General features: G+C 39.7%; 2 protein-coding genes across 3 annotated transcripts; one reads left to right on the top strand and one right to left on the bottom strand.

Moving 5' to 3' along the window:
• Positions 1 to 186: 186 nt before the first annotated feature.
• Positions 187 to 5,539, top strand: LOC128202948 (sigma non-opioid intracellular receptor 1-like). The gene is made up of 4 exons (XM_052904147.1): positions 187 to 363; positions 3,136 to 3,336; positions 3,711 to 3,803; positions 4,503 to 5,539. Exons 1-4 carry the CDS (start codon positions 225 to 227, stop codon positions 4,733 to 4,735), a joined length of 666 nt encoding a protein of 221 aa, XP_052760107.1. The 5' UTR covers positions 187 to 224; the 3' UTR covers positions 4,736 to 5,539.
• A 1,532-nt stretch (positions 5,540 to 7,071) lies between these two features.
• On the bottom strand, positions 7,072 to 11,945 carry LOC128202771 (uncharacterized). 2 transcript variants are annotated; one of them, XM_052903909.1, is made up of 6 exons: positions 11,381 to 11,945; positions 10,737 to 10,835; positions 9,459 to 9,559; positions 8,898 to 9,014; positions 8,185 to 8,316; positions 7,072 to 7,761 (listed from the first exon to the last, which is right to left on the bottom strand). In XM_052903909.1, the coding sequence occupies exons 1-6, from the start codon at positions 11,466 to 11,468 to the stop codon at positions 7,447 to 7,449; spliced, it is 852 nt and encodes a 283-aa protein (XP_052759869.1). In that variant the 5' UTR covers positions 11,469 to 11,945; the 3' UTR covers positions 7,072 to 7,446. The 2 variants fall into 2 exon arrangements, with proteins under 2 accessions (XP_052759869.1, XP_052759867.1); XM_052903907.1 differs by having other exon boundaries at positions 11,300 to 11,945.
• Between the last annotated feature and the right edge of the window lie 176 nt (positions 11,946 to 12,121).

Consider the following 12,121-nt stretch of genomic DNA (forward strand, 5'->3'; position numbering starts at 1 on the left):
CATTATTATTATCATCACCATCATTATCATCATCATCATCATCATCATCATCATCATCATCATCATCATCATCATCATCATCATTATCGTAGTCGTCGTCGTCGTTGTCATCGTCATCATCACCAATAATGAGAAAACGACTTCAATAATATAATTGTACTATGTGTACAGCGGTTAGCTCCCTTAGCATTTATTTTCTGTTTAAACACGAACAAAGATACAAAATGTTTTTCATGTGTTTAAATGTTTTTAAACTATTGTTCTTCATATCGTTGTGTTTTGTTGGAATTCGATATTGGATGCAAAAGAAATCATACGTCTTTTCAGCGGATATCGTTGAGGAAATTACTTTAAATCACTTTGGTATGTAAAACGAAACTGAAAGTGGATTTTAGACCAGATTTAGATATTTAGATTGCAGTTACAGACACACAGATGGGGAATCTTGGTATCGGGAATGTCCGAATGTTAATATTCCATACAGTCGTTACAAAAATAATTTATATTTTTATATATAAATAGTATTAATTAACTATTTTGATGCCAAGATGATACTATTCTTCGTCAAAATTTATGTTTCTTATTTTCCTTTCATAACGTGGTTGTCTTTTTGAAACTTGACTCATTGACTGAATATTTGTCACACCATCCAATTATCATCATTCAAAAACGGCTTCTGAGTTGCCACGGACCCATAAACCTTGTGTATAGATCTGTGAAGTGGGCCAAGTACGAAAACAATTTAAAAAAGCCTAGGTCGATAATCATAAAGTGGACCTACATATATTACAAAAATAACAATTGTTGGCCCGGTAAGAAAACACACATAGTATGCCCATTAAGAAGGTGCCTTAGAGAGTGCCACTGAAGTATGGAAATGCTCCAGCATGTGTCCTGTTCGAAAATGCTCCAGTATTCCAAGTACTATACACCTACAGAATAGGTTCAGTTCGAAAGTGCTCCAGAGAGAGCCAATTACTAGAAAACTTTGCCCAGTGCGGGTATATGCTCCACCATAGTTAGAGCAGGATAAGAACGAGTATATGCTCTTAAGTGTGTCAAATACATGTACATATATATGTTCCAGTTTGGGCCAAGTACTAAAATGCTCGAGAAAGGGCTCAAGAGTTGGCCAAGTACTGAGATATTCCGGAGTATTCACAGTTTGAAAATGCCCCAGAATGGGCCCAGTCCAGAGTGGGCCCTGTAAGAATATATGCTACCGAGTTGGCCAAGTACGAAGCGCTATAGAGCATATATTCGAACTTGCATGGCTTGCTCTCTGGCATTTTAGTACTGGGTCAACTGTATAGCATAAACTCGTACTGGGCCCACTCTGGAGTATTTTTATACTTGATTCACACTCGGGAGCATATGGTATGCTCTTGAGCGGACCAAGCGAGTATGCGATCAACAGCGGGTTCAGTACGAGTATATGCTCAAGATTGGGCCCAGTACCAGTATGTGATCCTGACTCGTACGAGAATATACTCCAGAGGTATATGCCCCAGAGTGGTTCCAGCACGAGTATGCTCCAGAGTGGGCTCAGCACGAGTATCTGCTTCAGACTGGGCCAAGTAAGTGTATCATACTCTGGGTTGACTAAGTACGAGTACATGCCTCAGAGTGGGCCAAATACGAGTTTTTGCTATAATGTTGGCCTTGTACGAGTGTATATGCTCCAAAGTGGACTCAGTACGAGTGTATGCTCAAGAGTTGGTTCAGTAATGTCCCTGAGTGGACCCAGTACGAGTATGCTCCAGAGAGGGTCCAGTATGAATATGCTCCAATATGGGCCTAGTACGAGTATCTGCTCCAAAGTGGGCCCAGTACGAGTATGCTCCAGAGAGGGCCCAGTACGATTATGCTCCAGAGTGGGCCCAGTACTAGTACTCAGTACGAGTACATTCTCCAGAGTGGCCCGAGTATGAGTATGTGCTCCAGTGTGGACTTATAACGAGTATATACGCCTGAGAGGGCCCGGTACAAATATATGCTCCAGAGTGGGCTCAGTACGAGTATGATCCAGAGTGGGCTTAGTACGTGTACATTCTCCAGAGTGGCCCGAGTATGAGCATGTGCACCAGTGTGGGCTTATAAGGAGTATATACGCCTGAGTGGGCCCGGTACAAATATATGCTCCAGAGTGGGCTCAGTACGTGTACATTCTCCAGAGTGGCCCGAGTATGAGTATGTGCACCAGTGTGGGCTTATAAGGAGTATATACGCCTGAGTGGGCCCGGTACAAATATATGCTCCAGAGTGGGCTCAGTACGTGTACATTCTCCAGAGTGGCCCGAGTATGAGCATGTGCACCAGTGTGGGCTTATAAGGAGTATATACGCCTGAGTGGGCCCGGTACAAATATATGCTCCAGAGTGGGCTCAGTACGTGTACATTCTCCAGAGTGGCCCGAGTATGAGCATGTGCACCAGTGTGGGCTTATAAGGAGTATATACGCCTGAGTGGGCCCGGTACAAATATATGCTCCAGAGTTGGCTCAGTACGTGTACATTCTCCAGAGTGGCCCGAGTATGAGTATGTGCACCAGTGTGGGCTTATAAGGAGTATATACGCCTGAGTGGGCCCGGTACAAATATATGCTCCAGAGTGGGCTCAGTACGTGTACATTCTCCAGAGTGGCCCGAGTATGAGCATGTGCACCAGTGTGGGCTTATAAGGAGTATATACGCCTGATTGGGCCCGGTACAAATATATGCTCCAGAGTGGGCTCAGTACGTGTACATTCTCCAGAGTGGCCCGAGTATGAGCATGTGCACCGGTGTGGGCTTATAAGGAGTATATACACCTGAGTGGACCCGGTACAAGTATATGCACCAGAGTGTGCCCAGTACAAGTATCTACTTTAGAGTGGACCAAGTACGAGTATGTGCCCCAGAATTGCCTATTAAAGTACTAATAATTGCTATTGAGTGAGCCTTTTCACGAGTATGTTCTTCAGAGTGGGCCAAGTACGAGTACTTTCTCTAGAGTCGACCCAGCTCGAGTACATGCTCCAGTAGATCCAGTACGATTATATGCTCCAGAGTGGGCCCAGTACGAGTAAATGCTCCAGAATGGGCCCAATGCAGGTATCACCGATCACTACTTTTTAATTTGGTTTCTTATTCACAGGCAAAAACATCACGGTCGCTTATGACGACATCTACGATGAGTTTCTGGAGCGATTTCCGGGTCACGTGCTTCCGGTCGAGCACCGGAAGTGGATATTTATGAACGCCGGTGGCTGGATGGGCGCCATCCACATTCTTCACGCGTCCCTTACAGAATACCTCCTCTTCTTCGGCACTGCTGTTAACACTTCCGGTAACTCAGGTGCGTGCATGATCCCCCACAGACATTCGGCTCATTATGTGTGTCGAAAACGTGACACGAACAATGAGCCAACCACATGTTTGACTAACCTACCCTCATAAATATAAATAGTTAAATACCGTTACACCCATCTATAAATCATCTGTGACAGGTCATCTTATTATAAACCAGTAAAGGTGTCGAGTCAAGCGACCGAGATAACCTACCTATAGTAGGGCTCGAATCCCGACCCCTCGGATGAAAGACCGTCATCTTTACCAATAGACGAACCTCGGCCTCATGAAAATTGTAATTGATAATAATTAAGAAAACTTGTGTAACTAGCCATATACATATGTATTTGTGATAGCTAAAAACCATACGCTTAATTTCAGGTCGGTACTGGGCGAACATCTCTGACACGATTCTGACCGGAAGTTTCCGTCAGTGGCAGGAGGGAGCGTTGGGGTCAACTATCTTTCTTCCGGGTAATTCTATGTAACAGCTTATCTGACGGCCTGTCAGTCTGAAACAAAGTCTACGGTTCTGCAGTCTCAACATACATGTGGAGAATGGACGCGGCTGCATCCCGCACACGCTTTTTTGTTACATAAATATTTTTACTTTCAATGATAATGCGAAATGATTAGGGAATGTCGGGTTAACCTGTAATGCAATATCCAGTCACCGCACAGTCCAGGAGCGATACGAAGTGGCCCCTTACCAAATCGGCCCTGTCATTTCCGTCCCTTAAAGTATTGACTGAAGACTTTTCTACTTACAGTTTTAACATAATACGTATTTATACTTTTTAAGATGTTATTTTGAAAAATAAGGGCCGAAACGTCTCCGTATTCAGGTAATATATCTGTAATCACGTCGTAACTAATCTTCAATTACTCCATAAAGTATCTGTAATTACGCCAAAGTTTATCTGTAATTGCGTCATATTGTATCTGTAATTACGCCTAATATTATCTGTTATTATAAGTATGCCATATATTATATGTAATTACGCTAAATATTATATGTAAAGTTACGCTTTATTGTATCTGTAATTATGTCATACATTATCTGTAATTGAAAGCATGCCATATTGTATCTGTAATTACGCCATATATTACATGTAGATGTAATCACGCCATAAATCATCTGTAAATACGCCAAATTTTACACACTCCGAACAGGTCAGACGGTGTACCACTACGAATGGGAGGCGGCGGCGGTGGAGTGGACCGCCGGCACGTGGATGGTGGAATATGGACGCGGCTGCATCCCGTCCACGCTGTTCTTCGCGCTGGCCGACACGTTTACGTCAACGCTTGACTTTGTGACTTTGTTTTATATACTCAGGGTGTACGCTAATGCGTTGATTATGGAGGCAATTGCTGTTATTGGAGACATGGTTTCCATGGGTTAAACCGTTAACTGGTGGAGGTTGAAACCGTTAAGGGTTTTTAAGTTTGTATTTTGTTTAGTTACTTTTTCACAGTAATTACGTTGTTATTTTTTTTTGTCGTCAACGATATTAAAACAACTTGAAGTTATTAAAATGTGATGTTGCATGTTAGGAAATAGAAACTTTTGTAAGACAACCGTGTATCTTAAATGCTCAATTACTATATAAACTTGCACTTTTTTGTGGTCAAGCCAAAATATTTTTGTACAAATGATTCATGAATCATTACTGCTCGCAGTCTCCATACTCGTTATGTCGAAGTCGTGTGGACCTCGGGAAATACTTCGAGATACCGAAAAATCGATAGAATCGAAATATAAGAGATGTCTAACTAAACCCGAAAAATTCGAAAAAAGTTTGACATTACCAAAACATCGACATTACAGAATTCAACATAGCGAGTTTTGACTTGACCAGTAATAAAGACCTTGGACATATTCCATGTCATTCGGCTCATTCAGTCAGGATTCCATGGCAAACAAATGACGGAAATTATATAATTCATTAATGATTGTTTACTGTCAAAGTCATATGTTTTTCAAGTAAATTGCAAACACTGTACTTCGGGTACGATTTGGGATTTTACTTTTGCGTAAATATTCTGGACATTTAATTCACCAACTACGTACCAATATAAAGGACAAATCGTTTGGTTTGAAATAATTATTATAATTGATTTCTTGAATACCCATTCATGTGTAAATGCATAATACGTATATGGCTGTAAAAGTACTTTAAAAGACCCAATAAACATTTTTAATTTGTCATGGTATATACTCATATATAATATTAATGTCGATAAAAACTTGAATACGTGTTCTTTCAAAAGGACCTGTTCCATACTTTTGTACATTTACTCACTACTATGTTTTTATACCCCCGCTATGGTGGCTACTAGTATATAAGAATTACGCGCGTCGTTACGTCTGTCCGTCCGTCGGCCCATCCCGCAGCAACATCTAGCGTTGATAAGCTTTAATGACTAAGGGTTTCGTTCAGTTTTCTAAATGAAAAGTTCATAAAAACAACGGTTTAGGAGCTATGTTTTAAAGAAGAAAAATCCTTATAAACCATACATGTTGGTACGTCCGTCTGTCCGGTATTTCGTGTACGGGCTGTTATTTTGTCATGCAGGGAGGGATTTAAAAAAATCTTGGCAGTACATACATGTTTAGTACATAAAGACTGATGTGTCGGTGCAAGACACACGTCCCTACCACAAAGGTGACTGCCACACAGGTTTAACTTTATAGTAGATCGATAGTAGATCGTATCTGGGATTTAACTTTGTCATGCACGGAAGGATTTTAAAATCATTTCGCACATGTGTTCAGTACATAAGACGATGTCTTGCGTGCAAGACACACACCCCACCTCAACGGTCAAGGTCACGCTTGGAGTTTAATCATTATGGAATGCTGAATATATGCACAAAGGGTATAGTAGATCGTATCAGGGATTTAACTTTGTCATGCATGGAAGGATGTTAAAATCATTTCGTACATGTGTTCGGTACATAAAGAAGATGTGTGGGCTGCATGACCTAAGTCCCTACCTCTTATTGCATCACTCATCCACACTTGACGTCAACCATCATATGGGCCAGGATATGATTATAGTTTATGATAGCTCATCCTGAATGAAGTTATATTAGTAATTGCATAATCAATTTAACTGGATGGCATTTCGGGGTACCATCACTTTCTGTGACAGATCTTGTATGTTGTTTTTATCAATAATTCAAGTTGACACTTATCCCTCTAAGTAAGGTAATGATACAGCTTTTATATGTACTACTTTCTTCAACAATCAACGATTACCCAGTTAGTTGACAACTGAAACTTCAAATCAATTAAATCAATCAGACTGCTTAAAACAACTTGAAATGTAAATTATGAATTTCAATATAACCAGTAAGGTAAAAAATGGTTAGGGTAACATCCTTTCAAAACAACAGGTAGGGTAGATAGGTTTTTAAAAAGATATAAGGCTGTATGTAAGAACAGTATTGTCACCATTATAATTATAATGGTGTTAAAGTAATCTTCTGTATAAAGCTTTAAAGGTTTTGAGCGGCATATTAAAACACACACGTTTTTTTCTATTTTTTTACCAACTGACTAAAAAAACCGTAGGTATGGACGGGTAACCCGAACCAAATGTATGTTTCTTTTGGCCTTAAACCAAGCAAAACCACGAAACATTTCATTGCCATCTAAAAATAAAGGGACAGCTGTTGTTCGCTGGTTGATTTACCCCTGGGAACACTTCCATTTAAAGACCCACAGTCATTTTTGTTCAATATATTGTGTTTATTAAAATATTATATTTCATATAATCATTCCATATACATATAAAAATACACTAGTCTAAATTAAAGAAATGCATTTCAGTAAAGCATCACTGATATGATAATGCTGGTGATGAAGGTGATGATGGTGGTGGTGATGATGATGAAAACGAAAGTTTAAAACACGTCAGTAACAGGCGATGACGATGACGACGACGAAAACTTCGTTGATAACGATGACGACGATGATGATGATGAAAACAAAAGTTTAAAATACGTCAGTAACAGTTGGGCAAGGTAAAAGCGAATCAAGCACAACCTTTTTGGGAGAATGAACAAGCTAATTATGTCGTCGTCGGACATTTTCTGTCGATTTATGATGTTATCGTTCAAAATCTAGCAATCCTAGGGACTTAATTGTCTTATACTGGTCCGGAACTTCCATAAGAGCGCTTAAAGCGAATGCCGCCGTCGGGTTTTTTGCCACTGACATAATTCGATGAAAATCCACAAACTGAAAGTTATCAAACTTCCTCGCCGGAATTGAATCGTCAAATTCTTCCATCTGCTCCCACGGGCCGTCACCAACGCCGACGAGAATTATAGAGAGTGGCCATTTTGAAGCTTCAACGATGGCGGCGCGCGTGGCTTGTTCTGACGTCACTTGGCCGTCTGCGACGATCACCAGGATGTGGTACTATAAAACATGGTGTTTATTCGTTGGTAAGAAAATTGAATGTGATCTGTTTAATTGTATAAAAATCCAATGGTAGTATTTATATATTAAAAATATTTCGATTCATCTTAAACGCCTACATAGACAGTCGAACCCCGTTGGCTCGAACTCGCTTGGCTCAATTTCCTCGTTTGCTCGAACTGGATGTAAAGGACTGATTTCTTCGTACTGATGTTAAGCATTTCCGCTTGGCTCGAATTTCCCGAGACTCGAGGTATTTTTGCAGGTCCCCGGGAGTTCGAGCCAAAGGGGTTCGACTGTACAGGCGTTCTCGCGTGATACAACATCGTTTAATTCGGAAAACCCATACTTTGCAGGATGTTGATTAAAGCAAGTTGACTGTTATACAATATGCTTAAGGAATTATAAAGATCGAAATCATACCGATCTGGTCTCTCGGACGATGTCAATAGCACGATATATGAGAGGTGCGAAGTTTGTAGGCCCGCTCAGTCGTACACGGCTAGCCACGCCCCGATACGCCTCTAAGACAGATTGGAAACCTTGGCAGAAACCCTGGAATAAGAGTTATTTGTTCGGTGAGGCTTATAAAATAACGTGGACATTTAGTTTAAACATTATATATTTTACAACGATTGTGAAGAAAGTTATGATAACTTATACTGAGTCTCTTTCGTTGGCACGATGTTCCGCGAGAGTGTGTTCTTGCGTTGTAGGGGAAACCGAAGTACCCGGAGAAAACCCGCTTGTCCGGCTTGGTGACCATTAAACAAACTCACATGCACCCAGGCTGGGAATAGAACCCGGGTCGCTTTGGTGAGAAGCGACTGGCTAACTACTGCGCTAGCCGGACAACCAGACGTGGGCATTTGACTAAAAATAACGTAGTCTAGTCAGGGAAGGGTTACTTTGGTAGGTCAGTTTAGCCCCGATAAAACCTGACAGTAGTAGCCTTCAAATAAGAAATACGTAATTGAATGCATACATGTACATGATTGTAAACAAAAACGCGCAGAGCGAGTAACAATGATTAAAATAACCGATTAAAAAGAACATGCATTATACGTGCGGTAGGAATCGCTGCTCTTGAAGTGGGTATTCAAAACAATACACTTTTGACTGATTTAGCTCTTTACCTCACTAAGGAAAGGGAAGACGGAGCGATCTTTAGTGGAGACGTCACCAAATCCGAACGCAGGGATAAGGCCGTCGTCATCAAAGGGTTCCAGAGTTTCTCCAAGAATTGAGATCACCTGAAATGAAGGCAACGCTTTTCTGTAAAACATTATGTCTAAGGCCACGCTTCGATGATGGAACTGAGCTATCCCTTCAAAAGTCTAGATTATTATTATTATTATTATTATTATTATTATTATTATTATTATTATTATAATATTATTTATGTTTGGGGGTGGGGGGTGGGGGGAGGGTCTTGGAATTTTTGGTTCATATTTAGGTTATTGTGATAAATGATCATGTTCCATTTAATTTTGGTCTTGAAAACAAAACTTGACTGATATTTTAAAGGAGGGGTGTGGCTATAGGGTCAATCATTTCAACGCAACTGCCGCCTGTGATTGAAACAGGGCCCAGGACTCGATCCCATTTGGAAATCTTCAAACACGACATATTTTGTTTGGAATCGATCAAACAAGAAAAACGGTTAAGCTTTTCTAACGTATAACTATGGTACCTACCTTTTCATAAGGATTCGGATTGAGCATATCAAGGTGATGCAGGCTGCGTCCCCCAAACGTCTTCAAGCCCTGGTGAATGTTGCTGGCCGTGAAATCTATACCTGCAAGTCAATATTAACAGATGGCATCTTATTTTGCAATCCATACATCCATATTATTTTTAGGATCCGTTTATCAACAATCGTATCACTTTTTACGAACTGCTAAATTCAAGGGGTAATATAAGTTATTACAAAACGAATCGTTTTAGTTGGCTACGTAAGAGTCAGCTGGTTTGAATTTCCACTTTCTGTAACAGTTCCCGATGGGCAGGGGGTGCAACTCTGCCAACCGGCGAACATTTATGATTCGTGCTTTCAGAGTTATCTCAAATTGATTTTATCTTTCTCTTGCACTTCAGGCATTATTTTAATAAATATAATTGATCTCGCGATATTTGGCTGTGTGTGTACGCCCGTTGGTAAGATGATAAGAAGGGTAATCTTCATTATGGAGTCCTTAAAGGGAAGCACTATAGCTTGATAAATTTTATCTTAAATTTTAATGCATTTCAAGTTATGTTTATGATTTCAATTATAAAACAATAAAAACACGACATATATTTGTGTACAATTAAGAAAATAATAATAGCATTTGTTCATGTTTTTTTTATTAAATACATACATGGCCACCAATTAAAGATGCGACAAGATGTCGTTAATATTTTTTTGCATCAACGTATGCAGTGCCCCTTTTAGGAGGATCTAGCACTATAGCACTTGTACCACTAGACTCAAGATCTGCCATGGTGACATGACATTCTTACCTTATTTATATTCGCACTTGGGCCTTGCCCATTTGGCGAGTGCTCCGTTAAGATTGTTAGTCATTTTAGGTTGTTGGAGCATAGTGCACAGACAAAATGTAACCCTGGTTAGAGTTACCCTGGTTCTTTAACGTGCACCAGTGTAAAGCACTGTCACACGGGACCCCCATTTAACGTTCCTCCTGGAAGACGATTAACTATATTTTTTTAGTGATGCGACGGGGAATTGAACCTGCGACCCCTGGATTGATAGTCAAGTGTGCTACCAATAGACCACGGATCTGCCACAGATATTCTTAACAAATGGTGACCATATATATGTACGTACGTGATGTACGGCCAGGTGTCTATAACATGATTATATTTATCAGTAAATAACAACAAATGATTGCATTGCCCAAAGGATAAACTGATAAACCTGACCGAATGATCTCGACAAGTTGAAGTGACCGCGGACAGGTAAATTTACTTACCAAAGATAATACTGCTAGATTCGAGCCCCGCCTTTCTGATGGCGTCTGTGACTTCATCGAGGGTGGAAAACCTGTCATATATTCTGTCAGGGTGGGACGCTGGAAAGTTATAAATAGTATGCACTCAAATTATTGTTCTTCCTCTCATTACTTTGAACTTAAACTGCATGCATTTGGTTTGCAAATATTCTTAGCCTGAGTTTAACACAGGCTAACAATAAAACTCTTAGAATGTAATCTGATTGCCACAGTATATTTTACATGATATATACTTCATTGTATGATTTAAAAAAACACCTTGACCTCTGCATGTATATCATATATGGCGCCGCTATGGTGACAAAAGTATGAGTATTATTCATTCAATTTTCATGGATATTTACTAGTGTTCACACAAATTATAACACGTGTGGACACGATGCACACGTGGTCACATGTACATACATATATATACACATGTGCAATCTAAGACGTCAGATTTATATCCAGTCTAGAAATTCGCAGGGGCAGGGAGATTAAAAGAAAGGCAAAATAAAATGATAAAGATCCTCATTGCCTCTCACCTTCCCCATACATCCGGAAAATGGAGCATCCCTTTTGTTTAGAGAGATCTGGATATAAACGCTGCCCCGCCTGTTTAGTACCTGAGTTTCCCGTGCTTGAGCCACGCCCCCACAAGAAGTAAACCATTATCAGAATCACTCCGAATATTATCAAACTTATTGCCTCCATTGTTAAGACAGCAGTTGGTAGGTCCCAAGTGTTGTTAACCGTTGATAAACGTGATAATTATTATATATAACAATTATCCAAGCAGTCTGTAAGACTATTTCAATTTACAATCCTCAGAGTGATTGTGTTGATCAAGTTGAATTTACACTGATAAATGTTTTTTATCCATTCGCAATACAAACAACAATTTATCCTGTGCGTAAAACACGTATATGTTCGGTTTTGAGTTGGAAGCAATATTGTGAAAGCTTTCGCAATAAAACAAAATGTACACGTCAACCTTTAATCTTTATAAATAGTGCAAACCTAAATTGCATCAGATCCACCATTCTAAGCACGTATTTAATGTAGCCTTTCAAAAATGCAGATAAATCTCTGTTTACAATATGATGTTATACTTATTAATTCAATAATTGTCATATCAGGGTAAATTCCGTGTTTACATCTGTTGACAATGATTACAATACATGTACACGATTGTACATGATTGGTTGGTTTGGGTCAAACAGCAAGAACTTCGAATGAATATGTATATTAAGACGATAAAGAAGGAAATTCATGATGCTTTGCAGACACATTGAATCAAATATTTTTTTATTTATTAGCAATTGAACTCAAATACTTAGATATGGTGTATATGTAAAAATAAATAA

This window comes from Mya arenaria, chromosome 9 (assembly GCF_026914265.1).
Source record: "Mya arenaria isolate MELC-2E11 chromosome 9, ASM2691426v1".
In the NCBI taxonomy this organism is placed as follows: domain Eukaryota; kingdom Metazoa; phylum Mollusca; class Bivalvia; order Myida; family Myidae; genus Mya; species Mya arenaria.

Bases quoted from the DNA above. Each gene is read 5' to 3' on its own strand.
- LOC128202771 (XM_052903907.1), bottom strand. From the start codon at position 11,468: ATGGAGGCAATAAGTTTGATAATATTCGGAGTGATTCTGATAATGGTT. The intron at 10,836-11,299 runs GTGAGAGGCAAT...ATAACTTTCCAG, and splicing joins TTTCCGGATGTATGGGGAAG to CGTCCCACCCTGACAGAATA. The intron at 7,762-8,184 runs GTATGATTTCGA...CATGTTTTATAG, and splicing joins TCGTCCGAGAGACCAGATCG to TACCACATCCTGGTGATCGT.
- LOC128202948 (XM_052904147.1), top strand. From the start codon at position 225: ATGTTTTTCATGTGTTTAAATGTTTTTAAACTATTGTTCTTCATATCG. The intron at 3,337-3,710 runs GTGCGTGCATGA...GCTTAATTTCAG, and splicing joins TAACACTTCCGGTAACTCAG to GTCGGTACTGGGCGAACATC. The intron at 3,804-4,502 runs GTAATTCTATGT...CACTCCGAACAG, and splicing joins GTCAACTATCTTTCTTCCGG to GTCAGACGGTGTACCACTAC.